The sequence below is a fragment of the Atta colombica genome, unplaced genomic scaffold (genome assembly GCF_001594045.1).
Source record: "Atta colombica isolate Treedump-2 unplaced genomic scaffold, Acol1.0 scaffold105, whole genome shotgun sequence".
Classification (NCBI taxonomy): domain Eukaryota; kingdom Metazoa; phylum Arthropoda; class Insecta; order Hymenoptera; family Formicidae; genus Atta; species Atta colombica.
In genome coordinates, this window is record NW_017259190.1 from 2,846,612 (window position 1) to 2,869,303 (window position 22,692).

The 22,692-nt window shown below is 35.8% G+C and overlaps 1 protein-coding gene across 4 annotated transcripts in view; it reads left to right on the top strand.

Annotated features, from left to right (window-relative positions):
- Positions 1-22,079, top strand: part of LOC108690434 — a 124,472-nt gene extending 102,393 nt beyond the window's left edge. For all 4 annotated transcript variants that reach the window (XM_018197729.1, XM_018197745.1, XM_018197736.1 and 1 more), the window contains 5 exons: positions 16,420-16,635; positions 18,615-18,775; positions 19,696-19,907; positions 20,609-20,884; positions 21,359-22,079. In XM_018197729.1, the coding sequence (XP_018053218.1) occupies positions 16,420-16,635; positions 18,615-18,775; positions 19,696-19,907; positions 20,609-20,884; positions 21,359-21,552 (1,059 nt within the window). In that variant the 3' untranslated portion in view covers positions 21,553-22,079. The remainder of the gene's footprint in view (positions 1-16,419; positions 16,636-18,614; positions 18,776-19,695; positions 19,908-20,608; positions 20,885-21,358) is intronic.
- The last annotated feature ends 613 nt before the right edge of the window (positions 22,080-22,692 follow it).

The following is a 22,692-nucleotide window of genomic DNA, read 5'->3' on the forward strand; positions in this document are numbered from 1 at the left end:
ACACACACACATATTTACTCTTGACCAACTTTGCTTTCTGCTCTCAAGTTGTTTAATTGAGCACCTATTTCATTTGCTTGTATGTTCTATTTCTATTTAATAAACATTTAATAAACAAGCATTCTAGAAACTAGAAATGAATTATTTATTACATATTTAAATTTCTAAAAGTAATTTTGTAAATTCTTTGCTGAAACTAAATAGTTTGTTTATACTAAAAGATTTAATAAATGAGACTCGTCCCTTTCTGCATTCACTGATTCGATTAGTGATAGTGAGGACAACTTACTTCTTAAGATATAAGTTATTAAACGTATTACGAAGAAAAAAGAATTAGTTTCTGCACGTAATATTTTCTCCTATTACTTAACGTAGCGCGATCGCAAAATAATGCTATTGTAACGTTCACTTATTCTGTAATTATCACAACCGTTACATAGCTTGTTTTACTAATTAGTACACTATTAGAAGACCGATCGTTCGCTTTCAGACTCATTCAATATCAGTCATTGAGAGCGAGACATGCATTCTCGTTCTTGATGGCGTTGAACGCGGAAATCTCAATTATTTCTCACATAATTATGATTATTATTCCCGTTATTGTCGGCTTAATCATCGACTCGCTTCCTATCTGAATGCAATTTGTCAGGTTAATGAGATTCTTTATAATTGAATGGTGCAGCTTTCACTACAAATGCAGCTTAGAAATGGAAAAAAAAACAGAATATTTGCTTTTTTTTATTATTAATTTCTGTTATTAATCTGCTACAAATTTAATCCCGCGTACATCAATCATGGAATGTGCGTCTTATCAATGAAATAATTACGATTAAGAAAATTGTATAATGATTAAGATCGAAATTCTCTAAACTATATCTGTAATGCGGACATGATCGGAACGTTAATTATAATATAAGTATAACCGACAACTTTGCAAAATCGTACCGAGCGTTTCTCTTTGATTGTGCCTACTGACATTTAAGAATGCAGTTCACGAAGAAGATCTCGCGGCTACGGGCGCGATTACTGATTAAAGCCCCGGGATAATTTCGAATTATCCCTTTTTGTCTCGGAAATGCATTCCTCGCGCCTATCATCTTCGTTCGCGCGTTACGTCTACAAGCCACCGCCTCCACCACTCTACTAAGCACGTCGTAAGTCAGACGGCGCATTGTTCCCATGGCAGTGCATCGCGTCGGCCGCGGTCGTATCGATACAGGATACGCTTCGCAGCCAATTATTATTGCCATTTAGATAAGGAACGCAGTTAGTTAAGGCTGGAGACTTCTAACGACCGAGCATACGATGTATGCGGCTCGTTCGAATAGGACCAACAATCTAGAAGAGTACAATGCGCCCATCCAAAAACTAAAAATATACTTAAAGAGCTTGCGCGACAAAGCAAATCTGATGATAAACCAAGTAGAATATAATATTATATAATAGGATTTAATTACTGCAATTATTCTTTATTGTTTCTTTTAAAAAAAGCAATTGTCTTTTTCATTAAGATGGGTAGAATTGAAAAACTGTAAATCTTAGTATCGTCAGAAATGTAATTTAACGAAAGAAAAATAATAATTATTACTAAAATTGCAAATAACTAAATAATTAAATCAAATATATCTGCGTATACATTTCAATGATTTCATTGTTAACATTCTGTTTCAACATCCAAAAAAAATTTCTTGAGCTCCAAAGAAGTAAAAGTATTTGCAATGATGAAACGATAGTAATTGTAGTAAGAGGTTTTCATCGCGAGAGAGTTCGCCGGATGCAAATTCTACGAGCGTGATTAATAAGAGGGGATTTAATTACGGCAAGGGGAAGACACTGGGAATCGGTGCTTCGAATCTCAATAAAGATTTCGCTCCTCGTTCGCGCTTGATGATTACGGGACTTGCAAGCGAGCTAAAGAAAAGTTTAATAGTTTCTCACAGTCCGGCGAAAACCGTGATTCCGAACCGTGCGGTCGAAGCAATCTGCGTTGGAGACCAATTCAATCGAATTCCTCGCAACACCTCTTCGTCTGTTGATTGTACCTTTGGGAAAAAGCCAAAAAGAATGAGTATTTATGCCACCGAAAGAGAAATCTCCCTCCCGGCGTAATAGGTATAATCGAAAGAGAAAGAGAGAGAGAGAGAGAGAGAGAGAGAGAGAGAGAGAGAGAGAGATTGTTACAGAGAATCATGCTTGTGTAACGCGGATGATATCTCTTTTCATCGTCGTCGTCTTTTCATCTTTTTCGCTCGTATTTTTTTAATAGTTAATACATTATTCTCACTTCAATCTATCCACGTGCATGTAATATCATTCCGGATGGCATTGAATAAAATAACTAGAATATTAAATTATACTAAATGAGCCATCTTAACCAAAGCCACGTCAAAACATGAATCTCAAAAAAAATTTAGAATTAATTGAGAGTTAAATCTCCAGAATAGAATAATAGATATTAATCAATTTCGTGATTAATATAGAAATTAATATATACGGAAAGAACGATTTTGTTGAATTATTTAAAAATTAGCTAGATAGAGTTCTGAAAATGATTTTGATCAAAATAATTATGTAAAAATCTCAAGCATGATGAACAAAATATTTTGATATTTGAGCAATAAATTTGAACGTCTTACGTAATTACTATGGTTCAACAAAATTTTAGACCTACTTCAGCAAAACTAATGTTCTTTCTATACACTTATGTATACACTTACGTATACTTTCTATGTATTATTATTATTGCATACAATAAATCTTTTTGATATTTACATAGTTCCAATAAAATTAAATGCAAGCTATCGTACATTTTTTATGAAAAATAGGCGCATAGACGAAAGATCTACAACAACCACCGAGGTTCCAGGAAGATGAGTTGAGCAATTCCTCAAGGTATCGTTCTACCTCCCTTATACATGGAGATCTCATCTCAACGAGCGCTCACGTTACTCGTAGAGTGCCAATTCCGGAAAGATCCTAGACGGTGATCCTAAACGGACATCTTGCTCATACGTGACATTTGTTTGCGGCGGCGGGAACACTGCCGCTCGCAGGGAGACTATGCTGATTATCGACAAGAGCGAGAGGCGATCAATGCATATAACGGTGTTATGCATCACTGAGTCGAATACTGTATTGCCATTTTTCACCCCCTCGCATGAAGGGAGATGACGCAAAACATCTGATTTATCCGATATCCCGAGATAAACAGGAAATATATAAATTTACCCATTTTTAAAACTTTTTTCAGAAAGTTATACTCAAATATAGTCTCAATATTACTTATTATGCGGATCATACTAAAGATTGAAATTGAATTTAATCAATCAGAGCATTTAATAAACTTGATTTGCTTTCTTCTTAGTACTTAATTTCAATCTCAATCTCTAATCTGAAACTTTATACAGTATTTTCTAATTAAAAAAAGAAAAAATTTAATTATTACAGGTCCTCATTCTCGATTGTATCTACAAGAACGCAAGTAAACACTACATTGTATATATATATATGTATATATATATATATATATTCTTCATATATTCATCCAGTAGTACTGCAAGTCTTATAGTTTTATAAAATGAGACCCAGTATGCGCGCTCGTGGACAGCTAATTAAACGTCCGCGCGATGGCCGGGGGTTGTGGTCGTCGTATGCGAATAAATTGCGCGCGTGTCCGTGCGACGGTGTGTTCTGCACGTGCACGCAGAGCCCTCGCCGCGTCGCTATCTCGATAATAGAATGATCTATCTGCAGCAAGAGCGGCTACACTACAATGAACGAAGCAGCGGTATACCTATCGCGGCCGAGGTACGCGCGGGCACTTGATCTGGGAGTAGGGGAGGGAGGAGGGAGCAAAAAGGTATCTAACCTAACAAACAACAATACGATATTACCCTCACGTAGCCGAGCATCGAGGGCTCGGGATCGGTCATTACGCGCCGCCCGTGGGGTGTTCGGTCGCGGGTTAGAGTAAATGCAGCAGTGAATGACCGGTTAAGGATTATTGTTAGCTAAGCCAATTTCTTTGCTGAGTGGAGATATTTCGCGCGGTATGCGATTGGTAACAAGCATTTGACGAACAGAGCGATATTTTCTATCAAGAGAGTTTTCTCGTATTAAAATTTGATATTGATCTTTATGTCGTTCTAATATTTAACTATTTTTGTTAAATATGTTTTATTGTTCTTAATAATTGTGCCTCAACTTCCGCTAATTTATTTATTAATTTATTTACTACATTAACGAGAATTTTAATCATTCGTCATATAAATATCGAATTTATAATTAAAATAGAAACCTTCTTATTTAACTTAATTAAAAATAGAAATAATATTAAACTGAAATTAAAGATTAAATTAGATTAGACAAATATAAGAATTCTAAAGCTTTTTTTCGCTAAATTTCTTTAAATTATATAATATAAAAATAACTTTATAAATTAATTAATTTATAAATGACATTAAAAAGGCGAATAAGTATATAATATTATTTAGAATTTTATTAAAACAGAGAATTCTTAAAATTAATCTTAAAAATAAAAATATAAATGTGCTTTATTATCTATTTACACTCCTGAAAAAACATCATTGTTTATTTCAACAAAAAAATTGTTTATATTTTCAGTAAGGAATATTATTCTGTATCAAAACTGTTACTATTGTACAATTATCTGTCTTAGTTAAAGTTTTAATATTTTCAGATATCATCAAAATTTCTAATAATGCCATTGCAAGATACCAAGATCAGAAATAAACAGTCATAATAAATCTTTAATAGATAAGCGCTTTAATTTGTAGATAATAACTGACGATATTACATCTTGAATTTTTAAAGAATTTACGCGTATCATTTTACATCAGAAAGAAAAGATGATACAGAAAGAGAGGGGAAAGGAGAGGGAGAGAGAGAAAGAGAGGGAGAGAGAGAAAGAGAGAGAGAGAGAGATAGAAAGCAGTCATTTATATCGATGAGTGGACATCCATTGATGCACCTACCATACCATCACCTTCGATACGCACATCCTAACACGAATCTGACCTCTGGATGCAACAACGGACGCACGCGAATATAATGCACCCCATCATTCTCTTCTATTTGTCGTCTCTCCCTTCATTCCTTCTTCTTTGATCCATCGCCCTTTTCTTCCCACCGCGTGTGATCCGCGGCACGTTTTCAATAGTTAATGTACCACGGATGAAGCCCCGTTCAATTACTCGCAACACGATATCATAGCTATTTATTGTGGTCTGCCGAGACCTCTTCCCCTTTCCCTATTCTCTATCACTCCCTTTTCTCTTTCTTCTTCTACGGCTCCTTCGTCTTCTTCTTCCACGGTTACGATTCTCGCTACGCGTTTTCACCCCGCCATTACTAGACGTGCAGGAAACCTTTATCCATTGTCCTTCCCGTGAAACTCCTTTCAGGGAGTCGCGGGGGATATCAACCAAGGATTTATTCCGGCCGTCTTCACTCGTCGGCAACGGCAGATACATTATTCATCCACGCAGGCTATAGGAACTGTTTGAAGATCTTTCCGGAGTTTATTATCCAAACGAGAAAAATATTTTATCGATTTTCTGCGAGCGCCGTTCCCGCGCAAACATTAACATTGTATTCCTAATAAAAAAGAGAAAAGGAAAAATTCATGTCATATGATTCAACGAGGCTATTTTCCAAGTCTCTCAACCACATTTTGCTGGTCGTTATTCCGCCCGGTGAGATTTTACGCTCACAGCATAATATTCCGATATTTCGCGAATTTCCGAACCGGAGGAGAATCTTCTTCATTGCGAGGAGATTATCGAGGGCAGATATCGGGCTGTGGTTCGAGTCTCTCTATTCCTCTGTTCACGCTGATCGGCGCACTCAGCGCAGCGTGCAGCATGGCGGGCGACGTAATGGACGATCGTTCACGGACAGTCTTTCACACGATAAACAATCGATACCGACGTCCTGTCGTTAATCCGGAATTATCGTCCCGGGGCGCGGGACGACGGAGGTTAACAGTCCATGCGCTGTTATCGAGAAACCAGGAAGCAATTGCAGGCTCTCCGCACGCGTCGCTTTATGCCTTCGAGTACTTGCGAGTACTTGGCGAGCGTGCGGATTCCTCGATCCCGATTGACCAGCGATCCAGAGATTTTCGAACGAGAAAAGGATTCGGTCAGGAAATTCCACGTCGTGGAACCGGCGCGATTTCAGCCGCGGATTCGAGCCGGGGGATCGCCCACGGTTATTTTCCTTTAAATATCTCAAAAAAAAAAAGTGGCTGGCCGCTGTGTCATTCGACAAATAAACGACTTCGTTCCGGGTGATCGCCGAGGTGTCTTCCAGTGGCCGATGGTAACATCTATCGCGAGATGCAGCACTCACGGCGACTCACGCCGCTCTGTCTCGATCGCATCTGATTCCTCTCGACTGAGGTTACTACCGGTTCGTGCCGAGCGGGAGTACTAATAAATTTTGTAAAGGCTCTTGTTGAGTAATTTACAACGAGATGAAAAAGGTGTACAAGAGCCAAGAATAACGGCACGATATGATAAGAAGAAGGATCAGTGTGAAAATAAAAACAAAATTCTAAAGATTTAAATAAAAATCGATTCTTCGATTTTTTAGTTTTGGATCAAAGTGTAACTCGATCATAGAATATCTTAAAAAGACTTAATTTTTATCTATTTCTTTTGTCTTCTATATGTATACATTAAATTTTTCACATTTTTACATACAATTTCTTAATAATATATCGAATATGTACACTGAAAAAAGTTCTAATTAAATCAACAAAAGAATCCAAAAATGGCATAGTGACACTGAACAGAATTTTTGATAACTAAAAATTTTGTTTATCTTCACCAAAATACTATTCTTTATTGAGCTCTTTTCGTAGTTTAATTATAATTTTTTTTTTTCAATGTAACACTTAGATTAATTTCCAAATCTGGATCTATATTAAAAAAGAAAAATTAAATTATCCGTAATTAATTTGATTATTTCATTTTTCTGTATCATTCTTATCATTAAAATGATACAACACACGTACACAAATAATATAATATTATTATAGACAACTGTTGATTAAATTAAAAAAAAATATACATATCGATTAAATTTAAAAATTAAATTGATCAAAGCAATTTATGAAATTAGATCTGATTTATCAAAATAAACGATTGTTTTCTTGATATCGATAATATAATTATTACGTGTAAAAAAAAATGTAAAGTGGAACTATGAATGAATTTTATATGTGTGATAAATTTTATTTGTGTGATTCGACCTAAAAAAAGACAGAAAAATTTAGAGGAATCGATAACTAACCAAATTGGCGATCGCTAATGGAGGTGATACATAAAAAGACTCACTCGGTATATTATGAATGTAAGGTTTGTTATCAAACGAGATATTCCACGAGTATCGTCATTCTCATTAATATTATCACTCGTTTTCGCCTCCCTCGTCCTTAACGGCCGGACTTAATTTCGTAATACTAATAGTTGCGCTCGTAAAGACACTGGCGAGTGCATTAGCTAATAAAGTGATCAGTACTTTTACCTTTAGAGTCGAATTTTACTGAATTTGATCGTCTGGTAACATTTGTTTACATTGTGCTTATTGTGCTCGTACAAACAAATAAACATAATAATCTATTGCAATGCTACTTTTTGAAAAGACGCCATAAGAAAACATGTCTATAATTCATCCTTACCGTTATATTTACTCCTATCTGTTTTATAAAATGAAGAAAAAATTATATAAAAATGCAATGCAATATCTTGTTTGCATAAATCTAAATTCGAAAATAAAATCTGAAAAGGTAGAAGCTTTTGAGTATTTTCTAAATCCTAGATTAAAACATCTATTATATTAATATTACTGAATGAAAATTTAAATTCTATCAAATGAAAAAACAAAAACAAGGGTTGATGAGAACTGCGAGAAGTATCACAAATGATCGGCTACCTTTTCCGGTAGGTGGGGTAGAAGCAATGTAGATTAAAAGCGAAAGGAGAAGACGCGGCGGAGGAGGCCCTGCGTGCCTGCCGGGGATAGACGTCTCTCTTGACGTCTTTTTCAGAGAAGCTCGTTCAGAGAGGCGACGGTGGTGGATACCACACCACGCAGGAAGAGGAGGCACCACTCTTCTTCTATTCACGTTGTATCTCCGCAGCACAAGGATGGTTTCTCACAGGCTATTACACGGACGGCGGTCATGTGCATCGCGTATACACCGACACGTGCATACCGCAATAACAATAACACAACGGTCAGATTATCCGTGGAAAGAAGAAGAAAAAGAAAGAGAGAAAGAAAGAGACAGAAGGGAAGTCACTCTCTTGAAGCGATTCCGCGCGAACAGAGTCCAGAGCTGCCGGGAAGTTTGCGGCGGTCTGGAGGAGAGCCTGGGTGAGATAGATAAGGGGGTTAAGAAGGTTTAGCCGTGAGATCGCGAGGTTCTCGAAATAGTTGTACCATTAACGGAGTCATCCCGTGCGAAAGCACCAGCGCGGCTTTCACAGCAGACAGACTCGCTCGCACGGTCCACGGTATCTCGCGGTAATTGAGATAAGTTTCGGTCATTTAGCGGCGAATCTCCTTCCTCTCGGCTCTCATAAATCGAATGTACTTCGTGCCGCGAGTTGAAACGCACATTTCGCATATCTCGAAATCGTTCATCACGTTTAAAGTCCAGAAGAATTAAATGTCGCATAATTTCGAAAATCTATGTTTAAACAAAATGATAAGTCGTGTTTCCACATTTTTAGAAATAGAAAGAAATTTATAACAGCATTTTAACGTAAAATTTAAGTTTCTTTAAGACAAGTTAGGTTCAAGCTAATAATTTTTATATTTCTACAGAAAAATACTCTATTTAAATATTAATTGTACTTATATACTTGTTCCAAATATTTGAAAAATTCATATATCCTCAAATTTATTGTAAGTTCTTTATAAGTATCAAATTTATTCAAAATATATTCTAAATCCTAGTAAATTTAATACTTCAATCAAGATTATTAAATTAAAACAAATTTAATTTGGAATTATTATTATATAAAATCATTTATTTCTTCGATAAAATTTTATATTTTTCAAAATTAATTCTTGTTTTGAATAAATGATGTGTGTTTTTCTCTAAAATTTAAAGTATTAAGATTATTATCAAGAAAATATTCTTTGTTAAGGATATTCATATTTTTATTTACTTGTATAAATTAATCTATGTGAAAGTTTTCTTTTGGTCTTCCATTTCTTATAATTAATTCTTATAGCCATTATTAAATCTGAAGGTTCATGTAACAATAGAAACAACAGAAACAATGTAGTGAAAAAATGTCGACTTGCTGCGAAGGCAGCAAAACACGTTCCGATCACATCTATCCAGCAGCCTCAACTAGATCGTTCGGCCCACGCGCGAGGCGTCAGCCTCAGAGGAAGGTATCAATGAGGACGCGCCGCGTACACGATTCCTAGAACGATCGCGAGCAGATAAGTTTGAGCCCTGGAGACCTAAACAATGCCGGATATTCGTATCACTTGTGAAATAGCCTCTTCATCTCCACCTCCTCTTCCGCCACCCTGCACTCTCCCTTTTTCTCCCCTGTCTCTCTCGCGCGGTGCATTATTCTTGCCGCGGGGAGTCGCCGACAAGGCGGTCGCCGATCGCAATTTGCCGATACGATTCTACCTGCCGCATTGCGCGCCGGTTTTCTCTCCCGTTCCCCTCCTTTCTGTCTCTTATCCCTTCTCTCGTTGTCTATGTCCGTCTTTACGTTCTGGTCTAGGTCGGGTTAAAATCCTCGCTTGGGGTCGTCTCGGCCGGTCGGTTTACACCAGGTGATACGAGGAGATACATCTTTCCCTCGGTAACTATGCATAGAACATCCTCTAAACAACGAGTACACCGCACCAACCGATCAATATATGCATGTGTGCACGTGTGTATGTTTATGTGTATGTATCACACCAGTTGGTCGTGTACACGACGCCGACATCGACGAGACCGGCAAAGAGAAAGAGATACTGTTCTTACTGGGGAGATACAGTTCTTCTCGCAACTAACTGCGGCTCTATTATCTATTCGCTCTGTACTTGCGAGTAGCACCGAGCAATTCAAGAGAGATACGACCGCGCGAATTAGGATACCGTCTGTCAAAGCGAATACGAGATAAGAGGGAAAAAGAGATGTTTATTACGTCTGCTGGAAAGAGGATCTTTTCGAGAGCGTTTCGTCCGACCAAATTTTTAACGGTATAAAAAGAATCTTAAAGTACAATATATGAATCAGAATAAGTACATTTGTTTATTACTCATTATATATACTAATATATTTTAATTATTAATCCTGAGAGAGTGGGACTTTATTTTTAAAATTTTCTAGCTTTTCCTTAAATAACATTAATTTGTTGTAATTCATTTTTTATTTCATTGTATCCTCAAAATAAATTTTATGATACTGTTTCAGCGCTACTGGCTTTCTTATCTTGTAAAGGTTAAAAAGCGTCATGCCATAAAGTAACAAATTGATGCGACATTATCACATTATCTTTTCAAAATGTATAAGACTCTCCGTCCGTAACGTGTTACATTACATTAAGTACATGGAAAAAATAATTTTACTAAAATATTGTATCTAAAAACTTAGCATACAGATCTAAAAATCATTTTATTGGATCATCAAAATAATCACATGTAGGAATTTCAAGAATGATGATCAATGCAAAAAATTTTGACATTCTAACAATTAATTTGAGCATCCTGCATAATTATTTTAATAGTTCAAAATTATTTTCAGATCTATATTTAGCTATAAAATTTTGAGATATTTCAGCAGTATTATTCTTTTTGTATATTGATTTTAAACTTAAACTGTATGTAACAGTAAACATATATTAACATACAAAAAAAATCGTAATGTAATGTTTAACGTTACGTTATGATTTTCTTTATGCATGGATATATTATAAATTTACTGTTACGTACAGGCTTCAGTTTACGATCAGTATTACTTAAAGTAACAACGTTATGAATGTTCTTGCGAGAAGAGATTAAATTACGTCAAACTATTACTATTGTCGTAGCAAAAAGCTATTTTTTAATTAATGATCCAATTAATATCGGTGGCTATGGAGAGATTTTATCAGAAATAATTAGTATATTATACAAGCGAAAAGAGGAAGCCTCTAGACGGAGGCAGAGGCTGCGCGCGAACTTGCAAATAGGCTGTTGTAATCGACAGCGGTCGAGCAGCGGTGCGACCAGTTGAGCGGGAAACAGCGCGGGTATGCGGGGCATCTCGTCACGATCGGAATAATTAATATTCATCGACGTCGCCAAGGCACCTACCGGGGCGGTCGTTCTCGTTAGAAGTCGCTGCGAGCTTCGTATCGCATACGCGTCTTCTGTATGCGTTCATTCGCGTCTCTCGAGGCGATCGCGAGCACTCGATAAAATCCCCGTTGTCCGACTCGCAGTGTCATTTCATCAATTGTAATTATTCCCGAAGGCGAAATGAGAACGCGAGGTACGCATGCAAGCATCAGGCAGCGCTGAAGAGAAAACATCACCTATCTATGGGCGTTTCTATGTCGGTTTGCATTCAAATAAACAAGTTGACATCGGAATGTGAAGAAGTATTGAATTCGCAATCGTACTTCTTTTTACTAGCTTGTTAATGTGGGAAGTGCGACAAGATATAACAATTAAGCGTTTATTTCTCCATTACATTTAAATTATTTAAATGTTTTGAAAAAGTCGAAGAAATTTAATATTTCAAACTTTTATTCTAGATTTTTATCTTATTTTTTTAACAATTTTATTTAAAAAATAATGAAACTGGAACTATAAAATTAATGAAATCATGGATCTTTTTTAGAATTCTATTTTTATATATCTTGTTAAATATTCAGACAGAATTATTATAGGGAGAGCTATTATATAACCGGACGAAACAAATCTGAGATAAAATTTCGTTATGTAAAAATTCTCTTACAGGTCAGATTCTTGGAAAAGAAGAAAAGTTTTATAAATAAAACTTAATCCATGCGAAATGAAATGAGTTCCTTAATGGAACGGAAGCCACAAGCTATACAAAATATACGTTACAAAAAATTTGCGGTTTTCTATGAGAGAGAAGTTTTGTAATATGTATTATATTTATAAATTATTTCATCAATATTAAAATCATAAAATTATTCCTCACTTAATTAATTTTATTTAACACCATCTTAGCTATTTGTTATTCACTTCGTATTATATATTCCAATTTATAATATTCATGAATATTGATTGAAAACTGCTTCAACAAGAATTTTAATTAATCATTCTGAGAATATGTCCTTAGAAATTATAAGATCTTCTTCCCAAATTAACGTTCCTCATCTCGTAGTTCTCGTCATATTTGAACAGAAGAAAATTAGAGCGAACTGACTGAGGTGTAAAAAAAATCGTAACGGATTCCTTTTAACGCATGGTAGCGCGATCTTCTCTAGATGCGCATTCCTGGTCAAACCACATCCCGTCCTCCGCCGGCGATATTCAAGATGGATGTTTCTTACGGTGCGTCCTCTCCTTCTTTTCTCGTCCCTTTCGCTTTTCTCACCACGGTTATTTCCAACTCGACTCACTCCTTTGCCGCGGGTCTCCTCTCTTCCTCAGTATGTTTGGCCTATTATGCAGTTGCACTCGCGCGTGCATCGGCGAACCACTATTGTGGTCCTGATATGACAGAGGTCTCAATAGCACTTACGCACCAGTTCGTTTATTTTGTGGCTTTGCGCATTACAGATCTTACCGTAACATAAGAAACGTAAGATCTGCATGCCTTTCACAACGTCAGGATTCCCTCGATATCCTATTATACTTCTTGCTTCTCCAGCATTATATCGATATAGTATATTATTTTGTCTCTATATATAATATATCCTAGCTATTATCCCTAACGACTGAATCAACATGATACAAAACATTGTGATATCAATTTTATTTTATACATATATATATATATATATATATAGAGAGAGAGAGAGAGAGAGAGAGAGAGAGAAAAGAGATTTATTATTTTTAAATTTAAATAGGATCTGGAAAAAGCTTGATTTATGTATATAATTTTATAAATGTAATTATTATAAATGTAAGTGTTACTTGTGTTTTATATAAAAATAAAATTACGAATTTGACACAAGAATATATAAAAAAAGTATGTAATTCCTTTAGTTTTGTTCAAATGTTAGAAATTGTGTGTTAGACACTTAATTACTCATACATCATTTATATTCTTAACATCTTTCGATTGTCAGTGCGAGATAAAGATCTAAAAATAGAAACTATTGTATCTCTCCTCGTGAATGTTTAATCGAGGTGGGAAAGTTGTATACCACCGTGGTGAGAAATACGCGTCAAACGCAAAAGACGAGGAAGAAACTCGATTCGCTCGTGACCGATTTTCTTTGCCTACCGGCGGCGACAGCGACGGCAGCGATCGGTCGCGCGCAGATGGCGGGAAGAAAAATCTGGAAAGGAGTTGAGTGGCAAGCAGAGAGAGAGAGAGAGAGAGAGAGAGAGAGAGAGAGAGAGAGAAAGAAAGAGAAAAAGAGGGGGACCGGGATGCCAGTTAACGTCGTAAATCGCATCCCTCGGAATTTATGCGTAATCTACGGTGACCTACGGCGAGCGGTTTAATGTTGCAGAGTTATGCGCCGGCGATACACGCGTGCGTTAGCGCACGCTTCGTGCCACATGACATATACACATGTACGCACGCATAGATATACGTATTCGTGCATGCGTACGCACTTAGGTACGTAAGCGACCTAGCCCAATCTTGGCGGCCCACGCCAAGTCACAGAAGGGCAAGGGAGTAGGTCTGCGCATAACGCATTCCCCGCGGAACGAAGAAGGCAAAGAAGAAGAGAGAAACTGAGGAAGAAAAAGAAGAGGATGAGAGGAGGAAGGAAAAGAACGCGCGGCGAGGAGGAAGGTATAAGAGTTAGCAGGGCGGTGCGTGGGTCATAATGCCCTTAGGCCCTTCCTCCTCTCCCTCTCTTTCTATATCAGAGACCTCAGCTTTTTCTTCATCATCACTCGACCTCTTCTTCGTCCTCGTCCTCGTCGTCGCCGTCATCGTTGTCGTCGTCGTCGTCGTCGTCGTCGTCGTCGTCGTCGGTACGCACCGCGACTCGTTATGGAAAGTACACGAGATATTGTTACTCGTATATATGGAGAGTACCAGGGAAGCGCATCGTGCTTGTACTATGCAGATGATTCCGCGATATGGGCTATTCATTGTGAGTCATTTAAGAGTTTATACGCGATGGGTACACATCTATATATACACAGCCGGGCCGTGATATGTTATTATATTGCGTATTGAAAGCTCCAACGTACACAGTATATTGCACGTGCAAGAAAAAGAGAGAGAAAGGAGAGAGAGAATCATAAAATCTCCGATCGCCGTAATGTTCCTTTAAATTCCCGCCAATATTATTCAAAAAATTATGGTCTAAACAGATTTGCTATTTGAATGACGTGAAAGACTAGACGAGAGAAATCTAAGGTCTCATTGTAACTGTATATATACTCAATAGAGATATATATTTCTTTTATAGCTTTCCTAACTTATTTAATCTTATTTATTTCTTTTTATAATTTACCAATCATTAATCATAAATATCCGAGCAATTGAAAGTAATAATATCTTTATAATTTCTCTTTATATCATACACAGAAAAATATTTAGTACTTTCAGATAAAATATATTTAATTGTCTGTCTTCCATACTAGACTGCATCTATGCAACTGATAGTGAGGCATATTAAGAGAGTATATATGTTTTATTCAAAACAATAATAATATATAAGGGAACATGAAAATAAACATTAGTAAACATCTATATGTTATCATTGTAGAATACAAATTTATAAAGTTATTTACACATAAAACATTTAATTGATGGCTTTCATTTATATTCCTGAATTATGATTATTGATTTATAATAATAAAAAATGTCTTGTCTTTTGTATTTTATATAAAAAACGATTTATTTAAAAAATATTAAAGTCTTATAATTTCATGATAATTTTACACATATATCAAAATATTAAAAAATTGTTCAATTAATTTTTTAATTAAAAAAAATTCAAATAAAAAATGTATAAGATGAGCAATAAAATTTGATGAGGAATTAGACTCAAAAATATGACTTTATGTGTCAAACGCTCACTAAGTTTACTCAAGCAAGATGTATTACATTTCCTTGATTTCCGTGTCCTGATTTCACAATGAGAACTAACACGTAATCGCACATCGATTGATCGGTACGAGATTAACATTCCGATTACACGATATGCAGCGATACTTCCTGTGGAGTTTCCGAGCGCGTTACGTGCGGTATGTACCAGCGACGGCCTCGGCGGCCTCGACGGCGGCTGCGATTACGATCGTCGGCGTGGTCTTTGCCGGAATACCGATGAATAAATAGGGGAGAGTCGTGATAAGCGCCTGGAGCCGTAGCGCACCGGCACGCATTATGCATGCGCGAGAGCGAGAGTAAATGACGGAGGTGGCAGCGCTGATGATGGTGATGATGCAAAACGCGATGATAATAATAACGACGACGTGAACGTCGTCGGGAATGAAACGGACACGCGTCTGCCTGCCTGCCTGCCTGCTTGCTTGCCTGCTTGCTTGCCTTTGCCTGCCTGCGTGTATCTTCGCGCGCGTCCTCCGCTTCAAGGGGGCGAGTTTTTCCAAGCCGTCGAGGCATTGCGCCTACGATACATTCCGTGAATAGAGTAGCAGAATGGAAGGCCACAACGATCGGTCAATTGTGTGTAAACGGCGATTAACATAAATGAAACAGTGAAAACAGATGACTTTTGTTAGTCCCATCAAATGGAGTCCATTCATTGTATTTCGTCTCGCTAAAGTCCGGGAAACAGCATATCAATTGATAAATATTTTAATCGAACTACTTCGTTTCACATGATTTGTACGAATCTACATTACACGATCACACGGTGGATCACACGATTATCCTGCTAACAAGTAATCTCGTTTGATGTTACCTGTCGACATCGCATCATTGTGAAGCTTTTATTTACAAGGGAATACAACCAATAGGATTTGATTTATAGAGATATTCAAAACCAATATTGCAACAGCATCAAAATGAAATGAAATTAATGCGAAGAAGCGTCATAAGAGAACGCCAATTATGATCTAATAGTTTTTTGTTCACCTCGTTTCCGAGCTATAAATTCTTGAATCGTATAACGGTCAGATATGATCCTCCACCGGGATCTGGGAAGTAAATTATGCTCGAAGAGGTTCAGATGAGAAAGTGGTAGTTATATAGAGATAGTACTTCGAAAGACGCTGAGTCGCTGAATATAACATATATGCGATTTTTCTGTTTTGACTCAGGAGGATTATAGTCAACGCAGACGTTTATCGACACCTAGTGGCAGTCCGAGCCCTCCCAGACCAACCAGACTCTCGAGATCCACCGGCACTCTTACCAGAGAAGAAGAGTCCTTCTGCGAGTCCAGCAATACCCTGACCAGGGACAACCAGGGCCAAGAGGCGGAGAGAAAGGGTTGGTTCAAGTCTCTCTCGAGGAAGAACAAATCCAATGCCACGGTAAACGTCATTTTCTATTTTTAATTTTATTTTATTTCTTTATACAGCTTTCCTATTCTTTATTCCTAACAACCCTACTAAAATTAATTACCACTGATATAAGTATCTCTATGAAAATTTTTACTCAACCAACAGATACATGTCTAATTTGCTTTTGAAAAACGTAAAAAATTTGTAAAAAATTCTTGAAAAGTGCATTTAGATTTATTATTTTTACAAAAAAGATAAATTATTGCACTGATTTTTTGAATTTTCAAGTGCAAAACCAAAGTAGGCTAAATCAATTTTACAATTAAAATATAAGAAATTCGATATTTCTGATTGATCGTCCAACAAACGAATAAATTACGGAAGCTTTAATGCAATAAGTCAAATCTCATAAGCGAAATATATTTATATCGGTTGACGTTATTTTCAAGTTCGTATAAAGTAATCAGATTATAAATAAAAAAACTAAAATACCGAATTCACGTGTCTTTTTTCAAAATCGATGACAGATTGGCGAGGATCATATTTGGAATCGATCGAAAATACGGCAAATCATCCCTTCGAAAGGCCTAGAATCTTTTTCGAGAGCATTATCCGATAACGAGTGAACTCTCCTGAATCGTGCCATGGTTATCTCGCGTGCAACTCGCGCACCAGTCCCGTGCGCATTCATCAGTCAGATCGCGGGTCGCTGCGCGGAGCCATTAGGGCAGCGCAACCTCCAATTACCGGTTTGATTAAATGCTTAACTAACTCCGCGCTCTGTGGTTTAATTTAATCGCGAGATTAAGTGCCGATCAGGAGGTTGCTTGCCTAGCCCTATAAGCCGACCATCGTATCGCGCGCCCGCGCGCACCGGAATAATCTCTGTCAGGTCCCGATTCTACTCCGATCTTAGGCAGCGGAAAGAAGAGGAGAGGAGAGGAGACGCTCTCCTCGCGCGCGAACACGAGCGCGCGCGCGCTCGTTCAAGATGATTGCGTGCGTATGAATCTCGCCGTGGACGATGATCTATCGGATGAGTCGGCCCGGGGAGAATCATGACTCATGAAGGCGCCGTGCGATGCAACCACGGGGGGAGACCGCAATTTTTGCGAGCCGCGGGAAGAATACAGCTTTGTACACGCTCGCGCGATTTTCTCCCAGCCGATCGAGAGACGGGGATGGATTCCGAAAAATGACGACCTTCGATGGAGGCCAATCTGACTTTGCGCTCGTCTCGAACAATTGACAAAGAAGAGTCCGGTCTACCGTTACTGTTTCGCGTCATATTTTATTTTCTCGCTATTCCCTATATTCCCGTTTAATAACTTGAAGCATCCTTAATCCTTATCCTTAATCTTATTATTCCCAATAGACAATTAATGTAAAAAGTAAATCAATTTTTATTGGATAAAAACTCTTATCCATTTAACCCTTCATTAAATATATTTATATTATAAAGCATATTTTCTATCAGATAAAAAATATTGATCATCATCTATTATAAATCTATTAAGATTTTAATTAAAATAATTTTGCATTTGCTGAACCCTATCGGTTCCTAATAATAGCATGAGGAATCTTGATAGTGGAAAATAAAAAAATTAAGTAGGTTAAGCTTAATACGAAAAACTTTCTTTTGTGTCTTTATATCTAAAAAAAGAATTTTTCGAAAGAGATGATCTCCAAAGAATTAGTTGAACTATAGTCAAAGTTAATCGAGAACTGGCGAAACCGCCTCTAAAAGTCGGGAAACTGAAGTCAAGTATGTGCTTAGCTATGAAAATTACATAGTGCTACAGAATAATATATCATTATAGCGATACGTTTCAATCTATCGCACTTGCAAAGTCCGTCTTCTGTGCGCGAAATTATAACGTTCGATAAATCGATATTTGGAATAAGCGGGCGTAATTGTTATACGCAGAAATAATCTATATGTGGCTATATTTGGTGCCTCCCCCCTCTCCCTTGAGATCATGAATAATGAAGCGTCGATAACTTTGCAGCCGGTGGATAAAAAGCCGAGAATACCCGAGAGCGAGATCTTGACGACCGGCACCGAGGATGAGGAAGCTTCCTCTGCGCCTGAACGAGTTTCCGTGCAAAAGAATCTCCGCTTCTTCGGCGATACGGATCAGGAGTCCGTCTCGTCCAACAGAGACCGCAGGTAAATGCTATAATATAAGCCGCGTATGCACGATCGGTTAAATATTTCGTGCAAGAGTGATTTAAATATTTCGACTGTCGTCTACACTGTTAAATCTATAGTGTCAAATTTAAAGTCGCCACTGCTCCTACTAAATATATCGTTATTTTTTATCAAAACGATAATTAAATTTGACACTATATTGTGTCAATTTGACACTATATAGTATTAAATTATAGGAACTCACGTTAGTGAGTAATTAAATTTGACATTATAGATTTAACTTTTTCATCATCATTACATTTTGCTCTAATTAATATTCTTATTATAAACAAAAATACAATAATCTATTTCTGTTATTCATCTTGCTTTAATTATTTTACGCACACATATCGGATATTATTTTTCTTAATATTGATTATACTTAATTATATCAAATATTCTAAGTAATTGTTGCTTTACCAAAATTTAAAAAATCTTATATATTCTTTTAAAAAGAAAGATAATATACACGTACATACACTGAAAACAATTTTGATGTTATATCAATAGCATTATTTGAATTGAAAATAATTTTGTTAATTTAATAACATTATTAATAAAACAAATATGGCGTTCTCTTGTTTCAATAAAATTTTATTTGTTTCATTAATACTGTTAAATCAACAAAATTATTTTCAATTAAAATAATGTTGTTGATATAACATTATTTTTGTTCAGTGTATATTAATTAAATAAGAATATAATTTAGTAAGAATATAATTTAGGGTATCGATCATGTGATTTTTTTCCTATGACGGAAACGTGAAAAGTGAAAAATTTTTTATCTGTGTGAATATGTAAAAATTTTTATTTTTCACATTTCTGTTTTAGAAAAAAAGTTACGTGACCGATGTAATTAGATTATAAAAAAATTTAATTAATTAAATTAATTATTTTAGAAACAAAAGAGTTGACGACCATGCCCGCTCGAGGCGTGATGTCACAAATTCGAACCGCTATAATTTGGGTATCATACCAGCCCCAAGGAAATCTTCGAGACTCGCTGAAAGCGCATTGTCTTCGGGTGAGAGTACAACGGGTGATAGTAGCCAACAAAGTCAAAACTCTCAGAGATCACAGAGATCTGTAGTGTATCTCCATGCTGCTACAGGTATAATAAAAATATTTCTCTAATATAGTATTCGTAATTATTGTAATGTTATTCTAAATCTCTTCTATTCGAAGAGATTTGTACAATTTATTTTTTAGTGTGATATATTTAATTTCTTATTTTTAAAAAATCCAAAAACCAAAAATTTTTAAAAATAAAGAATTGTTGAATTTGAATAATTATTTAAATCGATTATATCGTAGCGAAAATATCAAGATATTGTTGGTAATTATTTATATTCTAAAATATAAATAAACAAAATATCTTTTGTGAATTAACCTTTTGTGAATTAACCAGATTAAAATAAAATAATATGTTTTAAATTGAAAATTAGAAAGTAATAAAAATATATACGCTTTATATTAAATTTAAATACTAATAAAATATTGATCAATCCACTTAAAACAAGTATATATAATATATGAACTTCTTCAATATCTTATATATAACGTTTAGCTGAAAAATTATCACTGCCAATAATCGACATGCTCTATGAAAGTTCAATGAACGCTTGAATTTTGCAATACTTATCACATTTGCGTCATAGGAAATTTATAAAAAATACATTACACTGAACATTGATTAGATATTTAGTAGTTATTTAATTATCAATCTATATGAATAATGTTCAGCTGTGAAGATGTAGAAAATGTCGTCAAGCGTAACCGCATTCTAATTACGACTCAATATCTGCATTCCAGTCGGCGAAATACCAGGCCCGAACGAACGACGCCGAGCGGCAAGTCGCGAGGAGTTAAATCGACCGTTGCAATCACACACGAGAACGGTGTCAAGAAGCGTGAGCGTCCTTGCTCCGTGGAAGCCGCGACATTATAGAGAACCGTTCGAGATCAACTATGATCAGCAACAGCATGCGAAACCGATTGCGACCATGAGACGTAGACAACGAAGCCGCGAAACCCTCAGCCGCCGAGGAAAGGAAGCTCGGCGAAGCAAAGACAATCTTTCTAAGACAAGTAAATGATTTTCTGCAAGCAAAATAACACGATAACCTGTTAAATAAAATATGTAAATCTTTAAAAAGAGAAAATTAAATGGCAATGTATTTTCTCTTTTTTTTCTTTAATTTTTAATAATAAAAACTCTTGAAAAATGTTTAATGTAAGTGTTTCACTAAGCGAATAAAATTGTATCTTTTAATGAAATACTTTTACAATGAACTTAAATAATTTTAAATAGTTTAAATTCTTTTAAACTTCAAGATAAATAAAAAACTGTATTTAGTTATTTTTCAAGTTGTCAAGAAAAATAAATTAGATTTAATTAAAACTTAATCATTAAAGAGAGCTTTGTGCAAACAATCTGAACTAATGCTATATTATCTGAATTCGCTATTTCTCTTCAGTTCATATTTTATCGAGGCACTATTAATTTATCGATTTAATAATAACTCTATTTAAGAAACGAAAATATTCATTCACTCATTGCAGGTACGATCAATCGCAGTACATTAAAATCGAAGGACAAGCAGAAAGTGGATAGAACTGTTTCCACGGAATCGCTGGCCACCAAATCACGAGGCATAGGCTCCAAGGTGGAATTAAACAGATCCACGTCCGTGCCCCGTGACCCGAACAAGAGTGCGGGATGGTTCAAGCTAAAGAGCAAGAAGTCCCGCGCTTGAATTGGACGGCCATTGATCAATGCTAGTCTCGAGTTTCATAAGTGTAATCCGTAATTTCGTAAGCGATTAATAAGCGTCGATATCCGGCGCGCGCTAATTAATAACGACGCGACTTATCGATAATATACACCTTTTAACATGCACATCGCGCGAATGTCGATCGCGACCACGCGAATTTTTAATTTTTTAACCGAGTAGCATATGATTGCGACAACGACGTGTAAATTAATTGCTGTCAACACGTTGATCGATTTTACGAATTTATGGAATTTCCGTGCTACCTAAGACACAAAGTTTTAATCCCCGCATAAATAGATCTATATATCTATACGTAACAGAATAAAACAATTATCCAAATATATACATAGGCACATGCGAAGAAGATTTCAACTTCAATTATGCGTCAAATTAATAATTGTTATGCTCTTTGCGCAAATAACGTTCTTTATAACAAAGAAGATTGCGAAAGAATGATCGAATGTAAACTTTTGAGAAATATAAAATTAAATATAAAGTATATTCTAAAATGAGAATCTTCTCAATATGTCAAATGTTACTTTATTTTAATAGCTTTCTCTCTGCCAAATTTAATGAATTAAATTTGTTGCAAATGATGAGAATGCGTTTATAATATGTTCGCATATACATCGTGAATTAACATTTCATCGTGCATTAACTTTTCTTTTTCCTTCAAGGTTTGACAAAGTGTTTTAATCATTTGATGTTTTTTTCATATTTTCACATAATTAAATCCATGTACATTACGCATTTGTGAAAAATTAACGCGTCACTTTATTCTACCGTGAATCAAAGTGCCATCTTCATTTTTCTACATTCCTAGTACATACACTTTTTGTTAATGAATTAAAATTCCCAGAATATATATTCTAACGAGCAATATCTTTCTTTATGATAAACATTAGTGAGAAATTCAAGAAAAAATATTTTTCAAATTTCATCTCAACAATTGAGAGTATCTCGATTTATAAAACGGACACGTTACGTAGCGATATCTATTGAATGTTTTCCTATGCATAGATCAATCTCATCTTTGCTTATTGTATATAAATACTTGTGTTGATAATCATAATTCTTAATCTATTTTTATTAGGACCTGTGTTTTCATTATATATATATATA